At 39.0% G+C, this 15,405-nt stretch overlaps 1 protein-coding gene across 10 annotated transcripts in view; it reads right to left on the minus strand.

Annotated features, from left to right (window-relative positions):
- FMNL2 (formin like 2) overlaps positions 1–15,405 on the minus strand; it is a 315,819-nt gene that overhangs the window by 106,825 nt on the left and 193,589 nt on the right. For all 10 annotated transcript variants that reach the window (XR_004026384.1, XM_030796004.1, XM_030796008.1 and 7 more), the window contains exon 3: positions 2,109–2,189. Coding sequence is in view for 9 of the 10 variants with exons in the window: in XM_030796004.1 (XP_030651864.1) it covers positions 2,109–2,189 (81 nt within the window). In the remaining variant the exon portion in view is untranslated. The remainder of the gene's footprint in view (positions 1–2,108; positions 2,190–15,405) is intronic.

The raw sequence follows: 15,405 nt of genomic DNA on the forward strand, positions 1-15,405 counted from the left end.
GCTTATCTGTTGTTTTGTTTCACTTTGTTCTCTTTGCCTAAACCCAGAAACAGCTGATCTAAAGGAAAACTGGAACTGTGCCAGGAGGAAGCCCACCTCTTCCTTCTAAGCATTTTCCTCCATGTGGGGTATGGAAGTGGGGGCCTAAGCAGCACTCTCGAAGAGTGTGCATATTTTTTCCTTTCTATTCAGAACTGGAAAAATGTGGAAGGAATTTTTTGGAGGTAGGATGAATTCTGCATGAGGAAAGGTCTCAGTCTTCTGTATAAACATCAGCATCTGCCACACTCAGCTCAGGGTGAGCATTAGGGCTCAATGCTGAGGTCTGAGCCATCTAACCTGAAGGTTACAAGTTTGGAGATTTCAGAAAACCTTTAGAAATTGATTCTAAAATAGAATCTTGCTGTCCCTTTGCAAAGAAATAGTGCAGAAAAACACCTGTCTGGAGATGTATTTTGTGTATATGGGTGTGTCTCTATTTATTTATTTATTTATTTTTCTTTTTGAGACGCAGTTTTTTGCTCTTTTTGCCCAGGCTGGAGTGCAATGGCACAATCTCAGCTCACTGCAACCTCCGCCTCCTGGGTTCAAGTGATTCTCCTACCTCAGACTCCCGAGTAGCTGGGATTACAGGTGCCTGCCACCACGCCTGGCTCATTATTGTAGTTTTAGTAGAGACAGGGTTTCACCATGTTGGTCAGGCTGGTCTTGAACTCCTGACCTCAGGTGATCCACCCACCTCAGCTTCCCAAAGTGCTGGGATTATAGACGTGAGCCACTGTGCCCGGCCTGGGTGTATCTTCCTTTACAGAACTCTTTAAACTGATGAAATTAAGACTGCCACATTCTTAGGGAAAGGGAGAAATGAGAGAAGTTAACAAGAACTGAACAACAGTCTCATTTGTAGGACCTGACAACAGGTCTTTTAGAAAGAAATGTGTGTGCCACATTTACGAGGGGACAAGTATCATGATACTTTGACAGGTACATTCCTGGATTGAAGGTTGTGTCACATTCAAGTCACATATGACATACAGCCAGTGATGAAGTTTTGCACTACACTGTCATCATCACTACTAGATTTTATTTCCCCTTGTCTACATATTAACCGTAAGAGGAAGGCCTAGGAAACTTCCAAAAGGAAATAATAGCTGTTCTCCTTTGCTGGACTTTTTTTTTTTTTTTCTTTTTTTTGGTGGGGGGTGGGCGGTGAGGGGAGGAAGTGTTAGAGTAGAAAATAAAGAAAAAAAATTTTTTTTTAATGCAAGCATCAAGAGCCCTGGAAACAGTGGCTAACTAGGTAAAGTATACCGTTCTTTTCTCAAGAATCACACACTGAAACAACAGATAGAATCAGCCTGAGATATTTTCGCTGGAGCCTTAAAAGCAGAAGTTGTAGAAGGTCAATGGAAAAACAAATGCTATCTGGTAAAGCACCCCTTCACCCATCTTGAGCAAGGACAGCTCTGCCCTGAGACATCCCAGGACTGACTCAGGCCCACAGGGCCGTGCCAGGCTACATGCTTTACCACGAGGCATCAGTTTAAACCAATTGTGTGGCTGCACAAAGCAGAGCTTGTTTGTAAAAGGGGAGAGTCTGTTGAGAATGGAATCAGCTATTCTCTCCTTACCTTCTCAGGCCAGGGGCAGGGGTTGGGGGGGCAGCGGGAAGCTGCTAAAAGCATCAACACAGGATGTGAGTGCACAGCTGGGATGACAAAGGCCCAGTGATTTTTCAAGGTCTCTGGAAATGCAGGAACGCATAAAAAACTGAAAGGCAAGTATTCCCTTTGCAAAGCCTGCTCTTCTAGGGGCCTGAACACCTCTGGACTGCACTCACTGCCCTATGTAATTGGAAATAGCAGTGACTCAATAACCATCAGAGGTACGTGACTCTCATGTCAGGAAAGAACTTTTATACACATCTTCAAGTGAGAAGGTTGTTTTTTTTCCTTTGTCTTCTTACATTGTTGGTCTCCCAAGGCTGTTTTTTGTGGAGGCTCTGGCAGAGGTTCTAATGCAGAGGAAGGAAGGTCTCCTCCAATGCAGGAGGATTCTGCTCGCTAATAAGGAAACAACAACAAAGAGTGGAAACAAATCCATCTTACCTTCCTGGTTACAGCTGGATCCAGATAGCCTTTGAGCTTCTGAATGTATGTATGGGGAGGATTCTTCACCTGGAATCGTTCCTGCAGAAAGCACAAAAGTCCAAAGCATGAAAGGTGTGAAGCCATGACACAGTCAGCCACATCAGATTATGTTACCAAAATATGACCAAAATGCATCCACCGTATAAATGTGGCCCCGTGAGCGGTCATTTCGTACTAATTGTTTTGCATCTTGGTAGTAGATGTGATCCCCTCTTTGCATAGGAGGAAAACTGAAGCTCAGATAAATGCAGAACTCTCCTTGATGACACTGCTGGTCACATGTACATGTGGGTTTGAACCCACATCTGCTCAACTCCAGAGTCAGTACTGCTTTCTCCGTAGGGCCCTGCAGCTTCCATTCTAGGAATGGTGTTTTGCCCAACCTGTTTCAGGTCCTCCTTCAGCAGGTCTTCAATCTTCTGCATATTCTTTTGAATATCTTCAATGTTGGCAAATCTTTCTCTTTTGGATATTTATTCTATCTTTGAAAATAACAAAAGATTTGACTCAAACTGATAAAGCTAACTTTTTTCAAATACGAGCAATGAGTCGATTGCTAAATAATTGGAATGTGGGAGTGTATGTTTGCATGGGTACACATGTGTGTGCTGACATGAATGGATTCCAACCTGGAAGATCCAAAAGTATCCTGAACAAAGGCAGTCACTGGAATAAGCACAAACATACACAATATACAGTCCAAGGTGTGATATCTGAATGTAGGTCAGAGGTGGGGCCCAAGAATCAACATTTCTAACATGTTTTATGCTAATGCTGCCAAAAGAGGAACCATACTTTGAAAAATTCACGCCATGTATATCAGGTTTTATAGACCCTAATGTCCAAAGCAGAACAGGCTCCAGACACAGTTAAAGGAAAACTGCCCAACGTAGACTGTCTGGCTGAAATTTAAAGCCCCGATTTGAAATCTTTTTCTCCCTCACCATAATACAGCTGAAAATTTTAAGCTCATTTTAACTGCAAGCCATTCTACCCAGGTAAAAACCTGGGTAGAAGCCACATGTCCATAAACCATAAAATGAACAAGTACTTATATTTACGTTCATATAATGGTATACTGGCCGGGTGCGGTGGCTCACGCTTGTAATCCCAGCACTTTGGGAGGCCGAGGCGGGTGGATCACGAGGTCAGGAGATCGAGACCACGGTGAAACCCCGCCTCTACTAAAAATACAAAAAAAATTAGCCGGGCGTGGTGGCGGGCGCCTGTAGTCCCAGCTACTCGGAGAGGCTGAGCCAGGAGAATGGCGTGAACCCGGGAAGCGGAGCTTGCAGTGAGCAGAGATTGCGCCACTGCACTCCAGCCTGGGCGACAGAGTGAGACTCTGTCTCAAAAAAATATATATATATATATATATATAAAATGGTATACTAGATTACAATGAAAACAAGCCATGTACTGCATGCTCCTATGAATGGATCTCACAAACCTGATGCTGAGCCAAGAAGAACACCTGATTTCATTTCTTCACACTTATAAAATAGGCAACATTAAACTTTAATGGTTACAGATACACACTCAAGTGGTAACACTATACATATAGACATATGGTTTTATATTGTGTGTATATATGTGTACTTGGAGATGATCAGCCTGAAAGTCATGGTTGGAGGACTGAGGTAGGGAAAGTCATAATCAAAGGGAGAAATATGGCACATTCCTAAGAGGCCAGCAGTTCTATTTCTTCATCCAAGTAGCAGTTACAAAGGTGCTGGCTTTATACTACTTACTATGCTGGTTCTCGGGCTCAACTACCTTTTCTATATAGATGCTATATTTCTCACAAAAAAAAGTTTAAGTCAGCTCTAAAGGAAAAAACAAAGATTCATTAAGAAATGAGGACAAGCCTGGGTAACATGGTGAAACCCCCTCTCTACAAAAAATACAAAAAATTAGCTGGGTGTGGTAGTGCATGCCTGTAGTCCCAGCTATCCAGGAGGCTGAGGTGGGAGAATCACCTGAGCCCGGGAGGTTAAGGCTGCAGTGAGCCCTGATCATGCCACTGCACTCCAGCCTGCGTAACAGAGCGAGACCCTGTCTAAAAAAAAAAAAAAAAAAAAAAAGAAAAGAAAAAAAGAAATGAGCATAATCTTTATCATGGTCTTCTCTACCTTCAATCCAAAAGGTATTTTCTTATTTTAATTCTTTATAATCTGATTATCACTCACTCCACAATGGAATTGTTTGGTATTTCACTCTGACAACTGGCCAGCATGTACAAGCATTTGTTTATCCCATAGAAACTTATATTTCTCCAACACAGGGAACCACAACATTCTGCATGGTCCACTGAAGCCTTGCTTGCTTGTAGATTTTAAAATGCTAAAGGCCACTGTAATAATACTGAAAAGATAATCTTATTATTTAAAATCTATATTTGTTATTGTTCATCCTTGAAAATAGGGGGAAATGGTTTGTAGTGGGACACCTATTAATATTTTCCCTTTATTTAAAAATAATCAGGGTGAATTTTGTAGTATATGAACTCTATCTCAATAAAGCTGCTTTTAAAAAAAGAGCAGCATACTTTTTTTTAATTATTCCTCCAAATGTTCTATCTTGAGAGCAATTTCTAAGTAATCACAACTATTCAACATCTCTAGTGCCATCACTGTGTCTGTGTATAAACTACTTTTTTTAAATCACCATCACTTCACCAAGGAATCAGAGGGGATCCTATTGCGATGGGGATTTAGCAGTAGTCCAGCTGAGGGCTAAAATAATCACAAGAAGCTCAGAAAAATGAACTGATGAGCTATCTAGAAGCCAGTCATTATTTCCAACCTCGTGTATGACAACAGCTGATGCCAGACAGATATCAGAATATAAATAAATATTATCCTTTTAAATAATATAATTCCAATTATTCAAAAAAATTTTGTTTGAGACAGAGCCTCACTCTGTCACCCAGGCTGGAATGCAGTGGCACAATCACAGCTCACTGCAGCTTCGACTTCCCAGGTTCAAGCGATCCTCCTACTTCCGCCTCCTAAGAAGTTGGATCTATAGGTGCAGGCCACCACGCCCGGCTAATTTTCTAAAGACAAGGTCTCACCATGTTGCCCAGGCTGGTATCGAACTCCTGGGCTCAATTTTATTTTTACAATAATAAAATTTGGTGGAGTAGCACATGTAACACATTAGCATTCACTCATTTAGTGAGCCCTATCTTTGACAGTCAGTAAAGGCAGCTTTTTTTCATTTCCTATTTGGGACTGTGGCGACTCAGAAGGCCTACTCAAATACACACATTTGCTGGTCCTGTTGACTGGATTATATTTCCTTAGGACTTGAAATTATGAACAAGGTCTACATGTAATAAACTCACACCTTTTCAAATACGCTTATTTAGCATTTGTTGTTGTATTCCACATATTTTTCATTTGTTTGAACAGCTTACTAATATATTTCCAAGAAAGAGAAAACAAGGAAGCCTCATGCTTTAAACACAGTTGGTCCACATTGCATCCACTTCTAAGAAAACTCAAGTGGGGCCATTTGCCTTGGCATAGTCTGCCCATCTCCTCTTTCTACCTCCACTGCTGCCATGGAACCCGTGAAAAAGCTTGTGGCGAATGGGGAGAAGGAGGACAGAAAAAGAAGGTTCTGAAGTTCACTCTTGATTCCACCCACCCTCTAGAAGATGGAGTCATGGAAGCTGCCAATTTTGAGGGCTTTTTGCAAGAGGATCAAAGTGAACAGAAAAGCTGGGAATCTCAGTGGAGGGGTGGTAACTGTCGAAAGGAGCAAGATCACCAAGACTTCGGAGGCGCCTTTTCAATTCATGTTGATTGCTCGTCATGACTAAAGAATATGTTTGTTCCTAAGAACAACATTTCTAGACAGTGCAACTGAAGTTGGTAGCGTAATAAAGGTACTTATACCATTGATGTCGAGCAAGTAGGCAACGAGGTCCTGAAAATACCATGGGATATGAAGCAGTTTTAAAAGTGTGGGCAATGGAAAACTGCCAACCAAAGCAGTTGCGACTTTTAATACAGTATCTAAAATTCTAATATTTAGAGGGGAAAATAGATTAATTCAAATAAATAGGATGCCTATAATCCATCTGAAGTCCTTCAAAATAAATGTGTTTGGCAAAGTGCTGAAATTTTCTTATGCATTTTCCCAATGTTTCTGTTGTTCAAACTGGCCACATTGAAACGGAGAGAAAAGGTTTGGCAAATCAGGTGCTGAATTTACAACTCAAACAGTGGTTCCTTTAGATATTAGACAGGCAACCCCAAGTTTTACAAAAACAACTGGAGCTTTGTATTCTTCCTCCAAACAGTTTTATTTGAATCCCCGGATGCAGGCCGAGTTTTCTTTTCTCTTCTCCCTCTCCCTCTCTCCTTCTTTCGTGGTTCCCACAAAAGTTTTATATGAGTTTTATTTAAGAACTCATGAAAATAGAGCCGGGTGCAGTGGCTCATGCCTGTAATCCCAGCACTTTGGGAGGCTGAGGCAGGTGGATCACCTGTGGTCAGGAGATTGAGACCAGCCTGGCCAACGTGGTGAAACCCCACCTCTACTAAAAATACAAAAATTAGTCGGGCATGGTGGCGTGTGCCTGTAATCCCAGCTACTTGGGAGGCTGAGACAGGAGAATCACTTGAACCTGGGAGTTGGAGCTTGCAGTGAGCTGAGATCATGCCACTGCACTCCAGCCTGGGCGACAGAGAGAGTCTCCATCTCAAAAAAAAAAAAAAAACCTCATATAAAATATTCCAGATAATGAATTTTAATCCTCATCTTCCTGTTTTCTGAACTGGTTAATTTAGAAGTAACGTAATTAGTAACTCCTTGCCTTTAGCAACTACGTGCAATCCATCATGTAGATGATTCTTCAAATACCTTTTAGTGAGATATTTCAAATACAATTAACTTTTCATGTGGGGCAGTACTTTTTGTTTCGCCAATTTTTAACTTATCTTTCAGTGACACTTTACAGTTTATCACATTCTTTAGACCCCTTAGCTCACTCAAGCTTCTGTATCTGGCAAGTAGATATTATCTCCATTTTGCAGATGAGGGAACTGAGGCTTAAAGATTAAATGACTTACCTGAAATCATATACTCTGAGTGTGTGTGTGTGTGTGTGTGTGTGTGTGTAAGGTCTCTGATGTTTTTTCCCAATGTTTCTGCTGTTCAAACACAGGTTTTCTGACTTTTTCTGATTCTTGTTCTTTTTACTACACTATAAGCATGCTCTTCTTGAATAGTATAAACATTTTTTAAAGGGTGGAAACATGTTCTATTCTTCATTGAGTCCCAGTATGTAAAAGAATACTTGGCACACAGTTGATCTTCAATAATGTTCAAAGAATTAAACTTTTTAAAAATGTCATATACAAGTCACTTCTTTCATAAATTAAGGGTAAGTTTTAAAATGTAAAAGTACACAAAGGGACTATAAGCACACTCTACAGGATGTAACCCAGCAGGTTCAGTAGACATAAGTTAGTCAAGCTCATGTCAGAGCCAAAGAACATTTGCTGATGAGCCGCAGCTGTGTCTCTCGTAGATCTAAAGCCGTCTAATGCCTTTCATAACCATACATTTCCTCATTAACCCAATCCCCTAAGGCTTATGTTAGCTTCCTCTTTCCCTACTTGTTGCCTAGAAGGTTAGGCTGTGTATACACATACCTGCCTTGCAGACAAGGAAAAGACAAAACACTTATTGGACTCCACATAATGACCAAGTCTACTGCAACCCAAGGTGGGAAACTAGACCATTCTGCAAAGAACTAAGTGACAGGCTGTGACAGGGGTATAGTAATTTAATTAGGTAAGTCACAGCAAACAGAATTCATTGGCTATGCTACAACATGGCCTTTTCTACTAGACACAGACAGGCAGACTTAAGTTCTTTCTAAAAACCTGAACTGTTTATTTGGTTCCTCCTCTCCCTACATGTCCTCCTCCTCTTTCTCCACTTAAATCTAATAGAGTTTGTCATTGAAAGCCTTTCTGTGTAAACGTTTGAAATTGGACATTCCACTCATCTAGCTTAGCATTTCTGATCTTTTACATCCTCTCTATCCAATTACACGAGAAATTAATTGGGGTTAATTTGGTGTGAGCTAGACTCAGAACAAGCATGTTATAAGCATTTCCGCTCCATAAATCACATTTGGATACACAATCAAACAAGAATTCCCTTCCAGTTTATCTTATACCTTCATATTCTGAGGCTTAAGGAAATAAATTATAACATGACACCTGAAAATAGAAATCTCAGGGAATGAATGGCTCTCAGGGCACACACTGTTGAGTTTCTCTCCCTGTTTGGTATAGCCATACAGTCACTGGCTCTATTTCAGTGGTGTATTAGCAGAGCTACATAAACTGCTTGAACATCCTCAGGGATGAATTAGATGTCACCATCATTACGTGAGTATTAATGTTTTATTATCTTGATCCTAAAATAATTCATTTTAGATAGTAACAATTTAAAGGGCATTGTTTTTGTTCACATAATGTCACTACACTTGAATGTTTTCTTCCTGGAAGCTGGAAGTAGTTGGGCATCCTTTCCAAAGGCTGAGTAGGCAAACTGCAGTCTCTAAATGAGCCAATATTAAAACCAGCACTATTGCTATTAGTGAGTACTAATGTGTAAGATTTAGCTTAGTGCTAAGTACTCTTCAGAGTTAAGCTGACAGACATAATCCATATCCTCAAAGGTTTTACCCTCTAAAATAGATAATGCTGACACAAGTAACAGGGAGAAGAAAAGATGAGAATAGAATGTCGCAATAATATTGTATATGGACAGAAATGATTTATCCAATATGGAAGAGGCCAAGAACAGTGCACCTGCCTGGTGCGGGGTGGGCTAGGGGAGGGGAGAGGGTTGCCAAAACCAATCAGCATCCCTAAACAGGAGGACCTGAGGAAAGCCCTAACACCTTGCCCTCCCAGGGCTAACCATTTATACAAACAAAAAATGATTTACACAAATAGACCTAGATTCCCAAAGAACTGAGAGAACCAAAGTCCCCAAAAGAATGCATGCTGCTTGTTCCCCCCAAAATAAAAATTCTGAAATTTCAGAGTAGCTGGCGGACTGTCCCCATCTACAGAAAGTATGCGTATGAGCATGTTGGGCACGGTGAGATAGGAGAGGACGATTGACAGAAAATGAAAAAGTATTAAGTCTCTGCCGACTGACTATAATAGATGGCCAAGAAGGCAAGTTCAGATGAGATTCTAATTTGTATAATGACTACCAGAGGAAGCTAGTGCCAGCTGGGCTACTATTTAGAAGGATCCCGGTGGTTATTATTGGATGAAAACATTTTGCTAAATAAGCCCCTGACTCTGAACATTTTAAATCTTACTAACATGTTTGGATCCCCTGTTTCCAGGCACTAACATGAAAACTTTAAAAAAGGCTTTTTACTCTTTCACCTATCCAGAACACCTTACAGAAGATACTGTAAAAAGCACAAAAAGAATAAATTCAATTGCAAAGCATTAAATCTCATCTCTGAGATGCAACAGACATAGTTGTAATACAAAGTAGAATATGATAAGAGCCATATGTGATCCTCTCAAAGTTCAAAGAAAGGTGAGGCTCTTCCCAACTGAGATGATCAAAGGAACCTCCCTGGAGAAAGTGGCTTTTGAATTGAATTTTGGAAGGCAGGCAGTGCACAGATATCCTGGGATGGTATAAGAGGCAGGAGACAGAGGAGTTTTCCAGATGAGGAACATGGGAACAAAAGCAGAGAAAGGCAGGATATGTGGTAGTAACTTCAAGAGGTTTAGCTGAATTCTAGTAATCCAGTTTATGAAAATTGCACAAAGGATCTACATGGTAAGTCAGAACAAATAACAGTGGACGTCAAATAATAGGTTAGGATATACAGGACAGACAACAAGGAGTCTTGAATAGTGAAAATGTGCATGATTAATACTGTGTACCTCTTTCCTCCGTTCCCAACTTTTAAAGTTGGCCATTTCTGCGCTAGACTAGACTTGAAAAATCAGCACATCATTCCACAGCCATGGTTTCTTGGAGAGCCTCAAAACATTCTTCAGCTCTGAATATGAAATCATTTTGCTAGTTGAAGAGGAAAGGACAATTTTCCAAGTGTTCCATTACAGCTCTCAGAGTGAAAATAACCTCTGATGAGACTTTTCCAAATGCTTTCTTTTATTTAGACTAGCAAGAATTTATTCTAGTTCAATGAGTCTTTCCTGAACAAAACATCCTATAACTCATTTTCTAATACGTAATATTGAGTAGGTTTCTTTAATCCTACTCCTCTTACTTAGAAATGCCTTTCAAACAAAAAGAAAGTACAGATGATCTTTCAGAGTCCCCAGAGATGGTCATGTATCATACAAATAAAACATTAGGGGTTGGGAGAGAACAGAGTTCAAAATCTGATCAGGAAAAAAAAAAAAAAAGACAAAATAAGCCTTAAGAGTTCTTGTAGAAACCATTAGGCAATTCAAGAGCACTAATATTTTTCAATTACTCAAGAATTTTTTTTAAACTACAAGCTCCGATTTTAAGAATTGCTTTTTCTGACTACAGTTAAATTAATTGGCTTCTCTGAAACTCCACTGGCCTCAATTCAAACAGTGTACAAATTGTGGGTGTAATTATCATAACTTCAATAGGTTCTAGCTGAATCAAACTGAACTGGAATATTCACTGAGGCGGTTTTATTGTCAGTGAAACTTTAAAGCAAGTAGCATGGGAGGAGCTAAAGAAGCTGCTTTCCACTAAAATCAATAAGTGGTGCGAAGGGTCTGATACATGCAAAGAAAGCACGCTTGTGAACAGAATAATTGAAAATAAGAGAAATTCATCAGATCTTAATCATCCTACCCTTACCATTTGCTTTTATTTAATTTAGGCACAGATTTAAACATAAGAACAAAGCTCAGAATATTCAATTTCAACTTTTATCCAAGGCAGTTGTTTCTATTACAGAAGCCATAAAATAGTGTTTAATTATAAAACTGGGTTTTGGTAAGTACGATGATATAACATAATCCATAATCTCTCTACAAAGGCATAAATGAAGTGGTGGGAGGTTGTTCAAAAACAATATTCCTCTAGGAACAAAAAATTGGAAACATTTTTAAAATATATCCCTTAAAATAGCACCCAAAATCATGATATTTAGAGATAAATTTAAAATATGTGTAAGACCTGTATACTACTAGAAATGTCAAAAAAATTCCTGCAAGATATTAAAAACACCTAAATCAATAGAGATTACCATGTTCATAGATCAGAAGAGTCAATATTGTATAAATGTCAGCTCTACTGAAATTGATCTACAGAGTCAGTGCATCTTCTGCCAAAATCCTGGAAGGTTTTTTTCTTAGAAACTGACAAGCTGATTCTAAAATTTATATTAAAATGCAAAGGAACTAGAATAGCCAAAATAGTTTAGCAAAAAAAAAAAAGTTGGAGAATTGACACTACCTGATTTCAAGACAGTAATCAAACCAGACACATACTGGCATAAGGATAAAAATATAGATGAGTAGAACAGAATAGAGAACACAAAAATAGACCCACACGTATATGGCCAATTGGTTTTCAAAGATACCAAGGTAGTTCATGAAAAAGAGCAGTCTATTAAATAAATTGTGCTGAAACAGTTGGACGTACAGTTAGATAAATATAGAAGCATAGATGGATGGATGGACAGATGATAGACAGATGAGGAAAAAGTACAACTCCACCCTTAACTCATCCCATATATCAAAACAGATTATAGACTAAAACATAAGAACCAAAACTGTAAAATTTCCAGAAGAAAACATAAGAGATAATCTCTGTGACCTGAAGGTAGACAAAAAATTTCTTAGGAAACAAAATGCAAGAGCCACTTAAAAAATAAATTCAATTTAATCAGAAAAACTTTTGTTCTCCAGAAGATACTATTATAAATACTAAAAAGTGAGACACAAACTAATGAAATATTTGCAAAGTATTTGTTTGATAAAGACTTGTATCCAGAATATTGTTTAAAACTTCTGCAGCTCACTAAGACAAATAACTCACTTTTTAAAAATAGGCAAAAGAGGCTGGGCGCAGTGGCTCACACCTGTAATCCCAGCTCTTTGGGAGGCCAAGGCGGGTGGATCACTTGAGGTCAGGAGTTTGAGACCAGCCTGGCCAACATGGTGAAACCCTGTCTCTACTAAAAATACAAAAATTAGCTGGGCATGGTGGTGCATGCCTGTAATCCTGGCTACTCGGGAGACTGAGGCAGGAGAATCGCTTGAACCCAGGAAAAGGAGGTTGCAATGAGCCAAGATCATGCCACTCCACTCCAGCCTGGGCAACAGAGTGAGACTCCATTTCAAAAAAAAAAAAAGAAAAGAAAAAAAATTAAAAGAGGCAAAAGATTTGAACAGAGCAGATCCTTCAACAAAGATATACAAATGTCAAACAGGCACATAAAAAGATGCTCAACATCATTAGTCATTAGGGAAATGCAAATTAAAACCACAATGAGATACCGCCATATGCCCATAAAAATGGCTAGAATTTTAAAAGACTGACAATACCAAGGGTTGATGGGATTTGGAGCAAGAGGGACTCTATTACATCGCTGGTAGGAATGCAAAATGGTCTAGCCATTTTGGAAAACACAACTGGTGAATGTTATTGCATGTAAATTAGACCTCAATAAAAATAATTAAAAACAGTATATCAAAGTAATTTTAGATATTATTTATTTACGTTGTTACTGAGCACAACTCTCTTGAAAAAGTTTATCTTGCCCTAATGAAGAAGAAATGCACCAGAGACAAGCCAAATATTCATCTTTGTCAATTAATACTTTTGCAGGAAATAAAGTACTCCAAGGGATCCTATAAACCTTAGTTTTACTATTTCAAAAACATATCATTCATAATTCTATTTAAAGAATTAAAAATTATGGTAATTGCATCACAATTTTTTAGTCAGGCTAAAAATGTACCTCCATACCGCAAACCATTAACACGACTTCACTGTCATTTCATATTTGCTTAATTCACAAGCTTGATCCAACTTCTGTACCTCACCTCACCCCTAAACCACATCCCATTCTCCTAGATATATAAATATTCTCCTTCTAAAACATAAAAACTAAAGCAACATGTGCTAATAACTTGAAGACCTACATCTTAAACCCAGGCTCCAGTGATCCCACTGTATGCCTTATATCTTAGGCTGGGTACAGTAGTTCACGCCTGTAATCCCAGCACTCTGGGATCACTTGAGGTCAGAAGTTCAAAAGCAGCCTGGCCAACATGGTGAAACCCCGTCACTACTAAAAATACAAAAATTAGCTGGGCGTGGTGTCGGGCTCCTGTAGTCCCAGCTACTCTGGAGGCTGAGGCAGGAGAATCGCTTGAATCTGGGAGGGGAAGGTTGCAATGATCCGACATCGTGCCACTGCACTCCAGCCTGAGTGACAGACCGAGACTCTGTCTCAAGAAAAAAAAAAAAGATCTTACATCTTAATTTTATATTTAGCATAATAAACACAAACACCCCTTCAAATTAGCCCCATATTCTTTCTTTTCATCTTCAGATCCCATGATTAAGCAAACAATAGTTTCAATCTGTGACCCACATGGTCAAAATCAGTCATTAAGCCAAGCTTTCAAATAGGATCTAAGAATAGGCAGAGAAGGAAAGTAGAAAGGAGATCCCTCTAAATGGGTCATTGCTAAGGACAAAGATATATAAGCACACACCTAACCTGTTAGACGTGTTCATCTTATAGGGTTTTAGACTGACTTGAAGTTATACTCTATCTGAAAATATGGGTACATATATCAACAACTGAGTGGCTGTGGTCAAATCGATTGTGAAGAGAACCAACAGTGGTTTTACGGGTAAGAAACATCTGTATAATGAGATTTCTAGTACCTGAAGATGCTGCTACAAGCCTTGGACTCATCCACAGCTAGTATCCACCATGTTGATGGAGGATATACACAGTCTCTGCCCTATGTATAGCTGTTTCTTAAAAAACCCAAATCATATTTCTAATTAGTTTTCCTCCTATCTTCCTGTACTCCCAAATACCTACAGTATCATTAGAAGTTTAAACCAATTTACCTTGTATTTCTGCTACCTAAATAAATGTTATTTTACTACTGCAGCAGGGATAAAGACTGTAGACACCTCAATTTCCTCAATGACTTTAGAAAATGACTTCTTTTAAACTCTTTCCTTGAAAGTTCATCAAGAACACTGTAGGCAACCAGGAAACAGTACGTATCCGGGCTAAGAGCGTTCCATTATATACTTAGTCTTTTACAGTTTGCTTTTAGGTGTATGTCTTAATCTTTTTTCAACCTTGTTTTGAAACATTCAGCATAATATTTTCTGAAGCATGATGGTCATAGCATCTAGCATATCACGCTTCACAAGGTGAAGTTAATTATTTAATTGCTTGATGGTGGAGAAGCTACACTTGTATGGTGGTTTTCCCAAAAAACTCTTTTAAACATAAAATTTTTCACAATCAGGCATCAGTAGACTTCAGTTTTAGTTTCAGCTCAAGCACTTGCTGTACAACTTCTAGAAAGCCATTTGAGTGTGTGTGTGTGTGTGTGTGTGTGTGTGTGTGTGTGTGTGTGAAAGGTGAGCAACAACAGCCTTCCACAAACAAAGATTATGAGTTAAATGGCCAAATGTTAAAATGACATAAGGTAGTATCTGTATCACTTGGTAGAAATTCTTAGCTAACCTGCCTTAATAAATCATTTTAATTTGCTTAGCAATGATTTTCTAAAAGATAGTGTCAAAGATCAACCTCAGTGTCCTCAGGTTTATAAAAGTCATTCATATGATAAACTTTACTTCAAACAAGACAACCACGTAGTCTAAGCCAGCTCAGGCAATTAAGTCGTTTTTAAAAGGTGGGGTGGGAGTGGGGGATCTATAATTCCATTTGTATTACTAGGCAGGAAGGCAAGCACTGTGATAATACATTTTGGCAAAATACAGCCTAAAAGTTTCTGTTCTTTTTTTTCCTTCCCCACTTATCTTGCTCCTTCTAAAGCCTAAACATTTCAAACAAGACTAAGCCCCTGATGTCTAGTTCTGGCAACGAATACCAAACAGCATTTCTGACAGAGTATTTCTATCAAGCCACCAAAAAGGATGGTTTTAAAAGGAATAATTGTTTCCTTTCCTCTTTTCACTACCTTTCTTCCTTTTTCTCTCCCCCGACTCCAATCTCTGTAGGGTAGGC

This window comes from Nomascus leucogenys, chromosome 17 (genome assembly GCF_006542625.1).
Source record: "Nomascus leucogenys isolate Asia chromosome 17, Asia_NLE_v1, whole genome shotgun sequence".
In the NCBI taxonomy this organism is placed as follows: domain Eukaryota; kingdom Metazoa; phylum Chordata; class Mammalia; order Primates; family Hylobatidae; genus Nomascus; species Nomascus leucogenys.